Raw genomic sequence first — 14704 nt, 5'->3', positions numbered from 1 at the left:
AAAGGAACTGAAGGTGGATATCTAGCCAGAGCATACCTGTTGCTAGGACTTTGCGAGTTGGGGAAGCTGTTCGACGGAGCCAAGGATGCCGAATCTGGGGAAGGTCCTTCTGGGACCAAGTAGACAGGAATTTATCTTTTCACTTCAAAATGTAACAAGGCCAATGGCCATTAGTAACTTTTATTTCCTGTTTACTTAATGTCGATTTGGGATTCTTCTTATCTTTATCAATGAAATGAGGCATTTAGCATTCCAAGTTCTCCAAATCAACTTGTCACTAGGTCCACCTCGGGCACAACGAGGTTCCCAAATTAGGACGATTTACATTCCTGCACTACGTATTTAAATATTGCAACAATTTTTATGATCCTCACTAACTTGGTTACCTTTTTTTTAATTTTTTGTTTTGTTATTCCCCTCCCGAAAGGTTAGTTCGTGCACTCTGGCAACATCATCTTATTCCACGAGATCCAGGGGACCTCCACCCACTCCTCCTCTTAGTCCTGTTAAGAACAAGAACAAAGGCAAAATAGAAGATTTGAATGTCAGAAAGGAGAACACAGTAGCAGAGGCCACTGATGGCCATGGTATTCGGGTTCCCAATGAAAATGTGTCACGACTTGAGCAGAAATTGTTGAAGTTTCAAGAAGAGCTTGATCAGGTTCGGAATCTGGCCAACCTATCCTTCTCCCTCAGCACCCCAGACACCATCTTCCCCAACGGTCAAATCCCCACACCTCCACAAAAGCAACCAAATCATCCCACTACTCCAACAAAGAACCAATGCAACACTTGCCACACTCCAAACAACGTTCCACTACTCATCCCCGAACTGCAAAACTCCGGAAATGACTACTTCCACACCCACATACCAGGCCACCACAACAATCCCATCTACGTGGAGACCATGCTGCTCTCTACCCAACTTATATCTTGCACACTTGAGTCCGATGAAAAGGATCTACTCATCAGAAACTTGGCTGAAGAACTTAAGAAACTGACCAGCCAAATTCAGGGCGTTGAAGGAACTAAAGGGATCGAAGGATTGAATTACGAAGACCTTTGCATACAACCAGATGTCGAACTACCGGAGGGGTACAAACCTCCCAAGTTCATGATGTTTGACGGTACAGGTGATCCAAGGGTCCATCTGAGAACATACTGCGACAAGCCGGTCGGGATAGGAAAAGTCAAAAGGATCTGCATGAAGCTATTCACGAGGAGTCTGAAAGGAGATGCACTATCTTGGTACATCAGCCATGATCCTAAGAAGTGGTCGAGCTGGGTAGGTATGACGTCTGATTTTATGGACAGGTTCAAGTTTAACACGGAGAACGCGCCAGGCGTGTTCTATATCCAGAATCTAAAGAAGAAGCCCACGGAGACATTTCGCGAGTATGCTACTCACTGGAGGTCTGAAGCTGCTAAGGTCAGACCCGCCTTAGAAGAAGAACAANTTAACTATTTTGGGTTTAGTCTCCGAGTTGGGTTTCGACTCGAGCTCATTTGACCCTCAAGTTTTTGGATTTGTGTGGGCTGGCGACAATGGCTCTTATGCCTTGGGTCGAAGCGACCTTTTATGTGTGTGACCTTGAGGCTCATTAGGCTGGCGACAATGGCTCTTACGCCTTGGGTCTAAACGACCTTTTATGTGGGCTGGCGACAATGGCTCTTACGCCTTGGGTCAAAGCGACCCTTTACTGGCTTTATTTTTCCCTCGTTAAGGACTTTTGAAATAATTTTTGCTGACTCTTTGACGGTTCGGGAAGAACCTCGATTACGAGTCATTTTGTGGGGATGATCGAGCACCTCGGGAGGTTTGGCTCGGAGGATGAGTATCTCGAAGCCTGTGATTTGGAGATGACCTGGTCGAAGCTCTTTTCCCTATGTCAAGGGTAGCCTGTTTAACCGGTTCTTTTTGAAGTAGATTCGAAGTAATTGAAGGCCTGTGATTTTGTAGCGACGATCGGGCATCCCCAAGTCGCGTTAGTTTGGCTGGTACAGCCTTATGACCGTAGTCATTTGCGCTTGGCCGGAGCCATTTTTGATCCCGAGTGAAGTAGTTTGGGCATCTATATCGAGGGTATGCCTTTTAGGGGTCTTACAAGTTCGATATATAGCCTAAACTTTGAGATCGGGTTTATGCCTTTAGCAAGGTCTTAAAAAATTTTCATGCCTTTGAGGTCTTACAGTTTCTAGATACTTGGTACAAGTATGGTTCATGCCTTGCTTGAGGTCTTACAGAAGTTGTTGTTGCCTTATGTATGTCTTACGAGATCGAGTCTGCCCATTCGGGGTCTCATGGCCTTGGGTTTTTTAATGAATGGTGATTAGTGGCAGTCCCCGATTCATCGAGGGTATCCTGGCTCGGGAGCCGATACATGTAAACTTGGTATTGCCTCATTGAGGGCTTACGATTTTGGAGATTCCGACCAATAGGTCGTGCGACTTTGAGATTTTGACGCCAATCCCCGAGTGTTCGGGACATTTTTAGCTTTGGAGACGTTTCGTGACTTTCATGTTGCCTTGTTGAGGGCTTATGAGTTTGGAGTCCCGACCCGGAGGTCGTTCGGGTATTGAATCGTTGACGCCAGTCCCCGAGTGTTCGGGACCTTTTCATCGGCGGAGTCGTTTTTGCGAAAATGCTGAGTTTCTTTTAGAGTGTGAGATGCTTTGATAAAAGGTATTCTTGGATTACTTGGTACAAGTATACATGTTCTCGCCGTTGGGTACGACTATACCGACACGGTTCGTTCGACCGTTTGGCCCGGTACATCATTTTCCTATCGGGACTCCATTTGGCATTTCATGGTTTTTCCGATGGATGGCCTTCCGGGGGGATGCCCCCCAGTGTTCGAGGTTTATTGCAAAAGAAGCCTTGAATACTTGTTGAGTCTTCCTTAGGTAGCATGTGGATGTTGCTCGTTAAAAACTTTGCCGGTAAAACCCTTTTCGGGATAAAAACTCGGCCGAAGGAAAATAGTGCAACGGATGCTTTAAAACCTTAAGGTCTTCGAGCTGGGTTAGCGTTTCGACTGCTTCGATCGGGCGCCTGCATAAGGGTTAGTGTGAAATATAAAATGAAAAGGGAGAGGGTTATACCTTAGTGTGGGATGTGTCGGCGATGTTTTGAAGTCCGATATGTCCTAGTCGCTCGTAATGAGGATGCGGTACGGTCCTCTTCTTTGTTTAATCGGGCTTAACCGAAGATGTGGTTTATTGCCTTTTGGCTCTTTTGCGGGTGGAGGTATTCGTGTCGGCGCCACATCGTGCACTGCAAACATTTCTCTTGCCGCATGTTGTTTCTCGTAGATGGTTTTAATCCCGTCCTTTGTCGGGAATTTCATCATTTGGTGGAGGGTGGATGGTACTGCTCTCATGCAGTGTATCCACGGTCTCCCGAACAAGGCGTTGTACCTCATGTCTCCTTCAATGACATGGAATTTGACGTTTTGGGTTATGCCGGCCACGTTGACTGGGAGGGTGATTTCTCCTTTCGTTGTTTCACTTGCCATGTTGAATTCGTTGAGGACTCGAGCGGCGGGCATGATTTGGTCAAGCAGTCCGACCTGCTCTATTACCCTCGACCTGATAATGTTGGTCGAGCTACCTGGATCCACGAGTACACGTTTTATTTGAAATGTATTTACGAGGAAAGAGATTAACAGTGTGTCATTGTGAGGTTGAGACAAGGTCACAGTGTCCTCTTCGCTAAATGTGAGGGCATCTTCAGGTATGTACCCCCGGGTTCGCTTTTCTCTGGTGATGGATATTTTCGTCCTTCTCATCACGGGTTCCTGTGGAGTATCGATGCCTCACAAGATCATGTGGATAACATGCTGCGGCTCATTCGTTCCGTTCTTCTTGGCCGCATTTCTTTCCCGTAACTGATTTTTGGCCGGTCGTTGTGGAATTCCCGAAGGTGACCATTGTCGAGTAACTGGGCCACTTCCTCCCAGAGTTGCCGGCAATCCTCGATCATGTGTCTGTGCATGTTGTGAAATTCTCACACTAAGTTATGGTTCCTTTGTGAAGGATCCAATTGTACAGCCCTGGGCTATCTTGCGTGAAGGCCTATACCGCCCAGTCATCGGAGACTAGTGGTAGTTCCATTCGTTCCATCTGGAAGCTAGATATGAACTCTCGCAGCATCTCTTTCTCCCTCTGCTTAATCTTGAAGACGTCGGATTTCCTTGTTGCTACTTTGATGGCGCCAGCATGTGCCTTAATGAAAGAATCCACTAACATGGAAAATGCATCTATCGAGTTTGGGGCCAGGTTGTGATACCACATCATTGCCCCTTTAGAGAGCGTTTTCCCGAACTTTTTCAGAAGGACGGACTCGATCTCGTCGTCCCTTAGGTAGTTTCCCTTTACTGCACAAGGGTAGGCGGTGATGTGCTCGTTGGGGTCCGACGTTCCGTTATACATTGGGAGGTTGGTCATTCTGAACTTCTTTGGAATGGGTTTTGGGGCCGCTTCCTGTGGGAACGGCTTCTGTACGAACTTCTTTGAGTCCACACCTTTCAAGATCGGGGGCGCTCCTGCAATTTGGTCGACCCTGGAGTTGTAAGTCTCGACCTTCTTATCGTTTGCTTCTATCATTTTCTCACCCGATTCGATCCTTCTGGTCAGGCCCCGAGCATCTTTACGAGGACGGGATCATCCATCGGCCCGTTATTGCTCAATCTCTCCGGTATCTGTTCGGGTGGAGGAGCTGTCCCCGGTGCTACTGTGCTAGGAGTTTTCTTGCGGCTTTGCAGCTGAGCAATAGCCAGTTGTTGTGCCTGCAACATTTCAAAAATAAACATGAAGGCTAACCTCCCATTCTTCCCGGGCTGGGGTTTTCTGGGCTTCTTGTTGGTCTCCTTGGTGTATGCTCCTATTAGTGTGGGAGCTTATTTCGACGTGTTGAGCGTCGCGCGAGACTTCGTCCACCGGAATTGTTCCTGGTGCGTTCTCAAGGTTTCGTGGTGGCTCACCAACACTTGGAACAGCCACACCATTCTCTCTGTGGTTCTCAAGGTTATTGTTTACTGAATCAGACATTCTGACCTGAAATCAAAGATCTTTGGACAAGAAAAAGTGTGAAAGATAACTTGCATTGTGTAATGGAACCAGCAAGAATAATCACTATTATTTTTAGCCCCACGGTGGGCGCCAAACTGTTTACCATTAAAATGGTAATAACAATTAAATTTGATCATGGGACCTTAAAAATACGTGATCTATTTTTATGCCGGTTGTAGAGCAGTTGATGCTATGCGTGAGACTTAGAAATGAAATAAGAGTTAGGAATGGGGTGATAATCGAACTGATAGGTTGACAATCGGGGCCTCGAGCTTGTCGGTTCGGGGGCCTCCAGGTCTATTCTGGGGCTCGACTGTGAGCTATCGAAGGTGATCGAAGTATGACTAACAGTTACGATAAAATAAAAGAAGGCTCTTTATGGCGAATGATAAGCAATAAATGATGAACAATAATGAAGATAATAAATGGAAGCAATAATATCAAGAGAATATGTAAGAGAGCAGAGAGAATATTCTTTTATATTTCATGTGGAGCAACTGAAGCAACAGGCTCTTACAAAATGACAAGGATTCCCTTTATATAGGAGGGGAATCCTAACGTAGTGCAAAGTGCATTAATTACATAGATATGGAGATGGGACAACTAAATGACGTCCTGATTTGGGTTCAGAGTAGCCCGCTAGACTGTGTCAGCCCTAGCCGCGTGCCTTGGGAACTCCCCATTTACACTATTACCGTGATCATTACTACCCTGAGGTCAAGTGTTGACGACCCTCGAGGGAGGATACTCAGCCGCGGCCTCGAGCCTTCGAGGTGATCTTCCGAAGTGTCTTAATAACGAGAAATTGGACCCTCCAATTTCACCGTATACATATATCACAAAAACCATTGCAATACATCATGAAACCGTGGCAATAGGCTTAAAATATCGATGGTATAATTATACCGCAACGGTTTATAACTGTGCCAACAGAACATAAAATCGTTCCCATAGATAGAGCAATGGCAGCACTTCCATAACCGTTACAATATCCCTATACGGAGACGGTTTTGAAACTGTTACAAATAACTGTTCTGATTGAACTATTGTAACACTGAATCTCGGAACGTGTCTCAATCCGTCCCATTAGCCCTATAGGGACGGTTATTGTATGTATAGCTACGGTTTTAGAAGGGTTCCCATAGGTGTAATTTCTAGTAGTGTTTTGTAGATGTTTGGGATGGGGCCCGAGAGGCTCGGTCAGATTTTGAATTGGTTTCGGGTTGATTCAGAAGTTGGGAGTTTGCTGGTGTCGTAGTTATCGCATTTGCGATGACCTGCTCGCAGATGCACGGTCCGCATTGCAGACTTTAGCTTACATTTGAGATATAGGATTGGGGCTAGCTTCGCATTTGCGAAGTTGGTGTCGCTTTTGCGATGAATGCTCCACATTTACGAGGGTTGGTCGCATCTGCGACGTCTGCTGCTCTGTGGATCAATTCGCATTTAAAATCCTAGTGTTGCTTCTACAGACGTGGAATTTGCGAACCCCTGGTCACAAACGCGACATCTGCAGCTGGGTATTAAGAGGAATTTCGGTATTTTTAGCTCATTCTATGATATTTTGAATCTTAGACTTGGAGATGAGCGATTTTGGTTTGGAAATTTTCACACAAGGGTTTGGGATAAGTGATTTCTACTCGTATTTTTGTATTATTTCAAGATTATACATGCATTAATAACACCCAAAATATGCAATATTGAGGTAAAATTGGGAATTTTTGCCTACAATATAAGAAAGTGAAAATTATGGTTTTGAACTATGATTGGAAGTTCGATTTGAAAACCAAATACATATTTAGACTAATGGGGTTATGGGTAATCGGAATCTACCCGTTGACTCGGGTTTTGACCGTGTGGGCTCGACTTGATTTTTGTTGACTTTTTGACCATCTAGTAACATAGTAGACATCCAAGCAACATTACTGTGCCCGAAAACCATAAGTGGCAAAGAATACCGGTTCCCGAATAGAAATTAGTTGAAAACAAAATTACCATTATAAGGCGGGATATGCACTAACACCGAGCCTGGACTGTATGTTATATCTGACTCTTAAAACACACCTAGTGCACAAGTAGCTGTATCTTTCACCTTTAGTAAAATCCTCTTGGGGTGATCATATTTGGAAGGCATTGGTCCAAAAACTGGTAATTTGGTACATATCTTGACTATGCTCTACCTAGAAAGGTGACAATGCAAGTTTTCTGAATAAAGACTCACGTGAAAAATTTTGTGATAGATACTTGGCAAGTGCTGCAAAGGAGTTTGTATCTTTAAATAAACTTCTCAAACTTGTTGATAATATTTTTCTAGACTTCTGGATGAATGACAAAACTGAAAAGTTGAGATAATACTTCAGTAAAGTGGTCTGTTGTTTTCTGACTTAATTAGCAAATTTTTTCTTATGATCAAATCTTTTTTTTTTGCGGGTGCAAAGGATAGCTATTTATATTATATTAAGGTGGAATAATACAAGGAGCATATGGAAATATAGATATAGTCCTAGGGGGCTGACCTCGTGTTGGGTCGTGACAAGAGTGGGGAATAGGGGGAAAACTACTACTACTAGTGGATCCTATATATTGAGGAAAACAAAAAGATCGTCCAAGAGGACTTTGCAAGAGCGGAAGAGTTTATGATGCCACTTTTCTAACAAAAAGTTCGCATGATTGTTCGTCCTCCATAGCTTTGTGAACAAAAGGTGGTGGTTGTCAAAAACGATGATACTTGCCGAACTATCCATATCTTGCTTTGCATTGTTAAATCTTGGAGCTGGTAGAACAATCTGCAAATGAAATGCTAAACCTGAGTGTTTGGATCAATTGCATTCTTTCTTTCGCCCTTAATTGGTTCAGGTAGAACTTGCGCAGGAAGTGCTTACGATTGGGTCTCATTTCTTCAATTCATTTCCCACGAGAGGAAAACTAGGCAATTACCAACACCGAAAATACTAACAGCTATAATTAGGCTAGTTACAGTGTTATATGCTAAATAGATAGAAAGGCTAGTATAGACAATTCACATTAAGGCAGTTATACGGTTAGGAAGGTGAGTGGTGGTTAGTCTATTAGAATATGTTAGTGAAGCTCAACAGTAGAGGATGAGCTATAAATACATATAGGTTGTAAAAGGCTGATTATATTAAATCAATAAACTTCTCTCTCTTCTTCTTAGTCTCAATTATCTACAAACATTGAAGTGTATTGTTCAGAGATTATTCTCCTCCTAATCTCTTAGATTCACTTCCAATTTCAACCTCCATTGTTAAAATACGCAACATTGGTGTCAGAGCTTGCAAACCTTGTCCATAAACCATGCCGGAAACAACAAGAAAAATTGAATTGTGACGGAATGTGGACGAAGTTAGGGAGCAGGTACGGGTACTGGGTGAACGCCATTACGATATGATCAATGAAATTCGACAGCTGGTGGCAGCGATGACGACTAATTTAGCTCCGGCGACCTTAACCATGCCAGTCGCACCAGCTCCAGTCGATGGTGGTGGATTACACACAACAGGCAACGAGTTTAATGGAGGTGATAGGTATGCTCGTATTGAATTCCCAAAATTTAATTGGGAGGATTTAAAAGGGTGGGTGTATAGATGTGAACAATTCTTTGAGTATGACAATACCTCTGAAGAATAGAAGGTTAAGCTTGCTTCTATCAATTTAGAAGGAAGGGCTTTACAGTGGCATCAATCGATGATGAAATCTAGAGTAGGAAGAGGGTTAGGGAGATTATGTGAGGTATTTGTATCTGAGATTTGGGCATAATTTGTATGAGGATCCCCTGTTTGAATTACTGTGATTAAAGCAAACTGGTGGGGTTCAAGAATTTTTAGATCAATTCGATGGACTGCTTAATCAAGTAGAGTTGTCGGAAGAGTATTCCATCAGTTGTTTCTTGAAAGGATTAAAACCACAAATTGAAGTTCAGGTGAGGATCTTAACCCCAAGAACATTGATGAAGGCCTATAGTTTGGCTAAACTAGCTAAACATTCTCTGCAACTACAGAGAAACCAGAATCATAAGGCCATGAGACCTTCTAAGCCTATACTCCCAACTCCTAACATTTCATGTAACCCAGGCTCGAGAAGCTACTCTCAGGGCCAATACTTGGTAGTGGGAAGGGGATAGATTTGAGCAAACCTCCTAATGCTTATGGATAACCAGCAAAGAAATCATCAAGGAGGCTTACAAGTGCGAAAATGGATGAGAAAAGGGCAAAGGGGCTATGCTTTTGGTGTGATGAAAAATACACACCTGGCCATGTATGCAAGAAACAAAAGCAACTGTTCAGTATAGAGGTAGAGGAAGGTGGTGATGAGGGGGAGATTGATGAGTATGTGGTGGAAGAGGAAGCTTGTGAGGATTCAAACCTTAGTCCTCAAATGTCAGTTCATGCTCTTGATGGAACTGTAGACTATAGAACTATGAGATTGAAAGGAGAGATAAGAGGAAAAATAGTCCATGTGTTGATAGATTCTAGTTCAACACATAATTTCATGGACATTGACATTGCAAAGAAACTCGGATGCAAACTGGACACTATTCCTACCTTCTCAGTGTCAGTAACTATTGGAAGTAAGGTGCACAGCTCTTTCATGTGTAAAGGAGTAGCATGGAGGATGCAAGGGGTGTTATTCAAGGCTGACATGTTAGTCATGCCACTAGGGGGTGCTGATGTGACATTGGGCATTCAATGACTCATTACTCTAGGGATATCAAGTAGAATTTTAGACAACTGAAGATGGAATTTCAAATAGGAGGCAAAAAGGATTCATTGAGAGGCAGTCAACCAGGCACATCCAGAGTAATTGGAGATCAGCAAATGGAGAAGCTACTGAATAAAACTGGGAGCTTGAGTATGATTCTAGTAGCAGATGCACAACCATTTGATAGAGGGGTAGCATGCTTCAGCTCTAACCAAGTGGAAGAAGTACCTGAGGAATTACACGCATTGCTGGACCAATATTCAGGGTTGTTTGCAACCCCTAAGAGCTTACCTTCTCATAGAGATCATGACCATAAGATCATTTTGAAGGAAGGAACACCACCAGTGAATGTGAGACCTTACACATATCCAGCAAATCAAAAGGATGAGATTGAAAGGATGATTCAAAAAATGCTAGATGCAGGAATTGTTCGACCGAGTGTAAGTCCATATTCTTCCCCTATAGTAACAGTTAAAAAGAAAGATGGTACTTGGAGGCTATGCATAGACTATCGACAACTAAACAATCATACAGTAAAAGATAAATTTCCTATACCTGTGATTGAGGAGCTACTAGATGAACTGGGAGGGGCTAAATATTTTTCAAAATTGGACCTAAGATCTAGTTACCATCAAATTAGTATTCATGAAAAAGATATAGAAAATACTGCATTTAGATCCCATCATGGTCACTATGAATTTGTGGTCATGCCATTTGGGTTGACCAATGCCCCATCCACATTTCAGAGTTTAATGAACAAAATATTTCAACCATACTTAAGAAGGTTTATTTTGGTGTTCTTTGATGATATACTAGTATACAGCTCCTCATGGTCAGACCACTTAGTACACTTACAGAAAGCTTTTGATGTGTTGAAAGAAAACTCTCTGTTTGTTAAGATGAGAAAATTTGGCCAGTCTGAGGTAGAATACTTAGGCCATATCATCACAAAAGATGGGGTAACAGCTGAACCAGGGAAGATTAAAGTCATGGTAAAATGGCCAGCACCAAGAACAGTGAAAGAATTAAGGGGATTCTTGGGACTGACAGGGTACTATAGAAGATTTATTAAAGGGTATGGGGTGTTGGCAAGGCCCTTGTATGAAATTATTGAGGAAGGATAAATTTGAATGGAAGGATAAGGCAAATACAACTTTGGAGCAACTCAAAGTAGCAATGAGTACAACTCCTATTCTTGCGGTCCCTGATTTTTTCTTGGAATTTGTTATTGAAACTGATGCTTGTGTGGTGGGTATTGGAGTTGTTCTGATGCAGGGAAGCCACCCCTTAGCATATATGAGTAATGCTTTGAGTGACAAACATCAACAACTATCCACATATGAGAGGGAAATGATGGCCATCGAAGAATGACTGCGTCATTATTTCTTCTTCTAAAGTACAATATGCCTTAGAAACATCACAGAGATTGGATACCTTGCGAATCACCGCTTTCTGAGCTTCAGCCTGAAAGAAGTGTTAGTAATTTAGTTAGATAGCTAGTGAAATATGTTACTTCCTATCTTAGAAATAATGCAACTGCTACTATTGAGAAAGTCATACATTTTTCCTCTAATTACTACAATTTTTTTTTCAAAATGTCTTCATCATATTTCATAATATAGAAAATAGTAACTTGACTAACTTTACTTCCAAAAACGAAAAAATTAAGAAATCCAGGCCAAAATCATAAATGGCGCCCTAAACTTGCCTGCATTTTCCACTTTGACACTGGAACGTAATCTTGTTCCTAATGATAGCAGGGTTGGTATCCTATTCCTTCTCGTTCGATCTCTTCGAAGTTGATTCGACCCTGTGTATGATTTCCTGGGATGGCTCGGGTTCGACCCTGCTAGGTGTGTGGTTCTGATTTTGGAGCTGGGCTATCGCCTCTTGTTGAGCCTGCAACATTTGAAATATCACCCGCAGGCTGATCCCGCCATCTTCACCACCACGTGTGCTCGGAGTAGCTGATCGGGCATCCCCGCAGATGCTGCTTTCGGGATCGACGGCCGAATTTTCACATGTGAACTGACATCGATTGGATCTACAACCGGAATTCCATCGAGGCCAGCAGGGGGCACAACGTTTCCTGGTGCAATGTTCTCATTTTCGCCGTGGTGGCCGAGATCATTGTCAATGTGTTGAGGTGCTGACTGAGAGTCTGACATTTTTTATTCCAGTAATCAAAGGTAGTTCAAAGAACAAGTGTAAAATGTGTGTTACGAAAGTTTGTACCAGATAACCACTATTATCTTTAGCCCTACGGTGGACCCCAAACTGTTTACCATAAAAAGGGATAGCAATTGAATTTATACGCGATTTTAAGGATACGTGATATAACTCGGCACAAAATAAGAACATACGTAAATTGATATTGAAATTGACTGCAAATAGAAATAAAAGCAAACCTAAGGAAATATATGGCTTTGGCCCTCAAGCTAGATTGCCCTCGAACCAAACGAATATTGCACTGGATAATATGAACAAAGTAACAGAGTATTGAGAGCTTAAGAAAAAGGTAGTATATTGCTTTGTATTGCATAAAATGTAATGGTTTTTACAAATGATCAGACCCCCTTCATATAGTACGGGAGTCCTACTCTTGATACAATTCTAAATATAGTAAAAAATTACATGATTGGCTAATTAACCGGCCTCTTCTTAATACATGCAGGGATTCGCGCCGTGATCCTCGCCCGATTGCGGATATTTTGTCTTTCCGTTATTCGACTCAATAAGCTTCCCTCGATCTCCATCTTATTCGGTCTCGATCTTTGTCGATCTCGATTTTGGTCGGTCTCAATCTTAATCGGTCTCTGGGTCTCAAACTCGGCAACCTAACTTTGCACCATAGTTTGATATAATACGAGGCTGATTCTTGGCTTATCGTGCTCCAGTTTTGATCAGTCGCACAGAAAGGGCAAGCCCGAATTTGACCGTATACATATTTTTTTTCGAGTAGAAAAGAGTGAAAGTAGCATAAATACATCCCATGTCAAGACACCAATTGCATTTTTATAATTGTCGTGAACCAGACAGTTTGGGTGCTTTGCGTGTGCAATCTGACATTATAAGTTGGGATATGGGAACGACAACTGATTTTCAGTAGTGATGCCACCACTTCGTTTGTACTTTTTATTCCCTCAAATCGCCATCTAGATCTCCTTCTACCTTAAGATTCCTTCTGATCATCCTCTCTGTTTGTCTCTCCTTCAATCTCTTCATCTGCAATACACATAGATGACTTCTGTGAGTTTCTCTCTCTTCCAATTCTTTTCAGTTTGCAAATGGTCGCATCTAATTGTTTGGTTCTTGCATGAATTCATCTTTATTTTGTAGAGAACATAGGACAAAAATATCTGTATTGTAAGGGTTCATCATGAATTAACGAATTCTCGACCCTAATTCTCCTTTTCGATGTGTTCCTAACTTGCATAATTGTTTGGAAAATGCTGAATGTAAGATGGACGCAATTAATCTTGTTTACACTTATATTTAACTATCAGCTTTTCTTTTTTTTTCTCACTCTCAATTTGTAAGTATTCCCTTCCTTGAAATTTGGATGCAAGGTTTTGGTAGTGGATGTATTTTTACTTTGCATCCACAACCTTGCAGTCTTCTACTCGAGTTATATTATATATTAGAATACCTTTAAGAAATTTGCAACTAATGGTCATGAATGAAAAGTTAATGTAGTTGTATGAAATCTTGTTTCCTTATACCGAATTCACAGCAAGAGAAAGGTCGGCCATTGCCCAAATTTGGTGAATGGGATGTGAATGATCCAGCCTCAGCAGACGGGTACACAGTTATATTTGCCAAGGCAAGAGATGAGAAGAAAGCCACTGGGACTTCGGCCAGTTCTGTACCAGCAGCATCACCCAGAGCTGAAGCTGAGTCTAGACAAAATGACTCATGTCAGCAAGATCCAACGGTATTTATTTGATGCCAACTAAATCTTTTCTTTGTGTTAATTTGGCATATAGTCATTCAACTTCCTATTTACTGTACTAATTTGGCACCACAAAATTACAAAAAAATATTTTCTGACCCAATTAAAAAAAAGACTCATGATCTGCCACCTAGTGAAGGACATCAAGTTTTAAGTTAAAAAATAATTTTCTTGGGAATTTGAAGTGGTCCTACGTGGATATTATGTAAGCTCAGATGATGACGTGATTATACTAATTACATGAGAATATATGCATGTTTTTTGGTTTAAAGAAATAATTTTATAATTTTGGTGTGATAAACTTAAAGTTGAATGATAATGCATGGAGTCGTAGCTTCCCCTTTTGCTTCAAGCATTCAGATTTAATACTCTACTTGAATAGTTGATGATCATATTCTTCACTGTACTTTATGCAGAAAAAGTGGTTTTGCTGTTTCTGAAACCTGGATATTTCTGTAGCTGCCAATTGTGAAACAAAAGACAAATCTTCAATTGCAGTTCAAGGCTGCCAGTCTAGTTATAGAAGTGGAGGAATGCATGTTGCTTCTTATTTTCTGATCATTTTCTGTAGTGGTATGTGTAGCATAAAGCTTCTTCATATCTCTTCCTACATGTTTACCCTAAAAATTGGATAACAATTAAACATATAATGTGGTTTTAAGGATACGTGATTTGACAATAATATAAAGCAAATCAGTGTTTGAACAGAATTCAGCCCTCGGGCTTGAATACCCTCGAGCTAGTTGTTCAAGAACAGTTAAAATGTAACAAGCTCATTAACAAGAGAATGTAAGTTAAAGAGAGAATATTGTATTGCTTTGATCTCCATGAATGTGTAGTCCTTACAAGATGGCTAGGGCCCTCTTTATATAGTAGAGGAATCCTACTTAGGGTATAATTCTAATTACGAAAGTAAATCCCATGATGGGCTAAATAACTGGTCCTGACTTGATACGTGCTGAG

General features: G+C 41.8%; 1 protein-coding gene across 1 annotated transcript; it reads left to right on the top strand.

Annotated features, from left to right (window-relative positions):
• LOC109232793 (RPM1-interacting protein 4-like) lies at nucleotides 12854–14451 on the top strand. The gene is made up of 3 exons (XM_019398519.1): nucleotides 12854–13038; nucleotides 13523–13723; nucleotides 14158–14451. Exons 1-3 carry the CDS (start codon nucleotides 13030–13032, stop codon nucleotides 14179–14181), a joined length of 234 nt encoding a protein of 77 aa, XP_019254064.1. The 5' UTR covers nucleotides 12854–13029; the 3' UTR covers nucleotides 14182–14451.

Source organism: Nicotiana attenuata, chromosome 9 (assembly GCF_001879085.1).
Source record: "Nicotiana attenuata strain UT chromosome 9, NIATTr2, whole genome shotgun sequence".
NCBI lineage: Eukaryota > Viridiplantae > Streptophyta > Magnoliopsida > Solanales > Solanaceae > Nicotiana > Nicotiana attenuata.
The sequence above is the reverse complement of the archived record's forward strand: the minus strand, read 5'-3'. Positions and strand labels throughout refer to the sequence as shown.

Excerpts from the sequence above, each read along its gene's own strand:
- LOC109232793 (XM_019398519.1), top strand. Across the intron at positions 13,724-14,157 it reads CATGTCAGCAAGATCCAACG|AAAAAGTGGTTTTGCTGTTT; the intron begins GTATTTATTTGA and ends TACTTTATGCAG.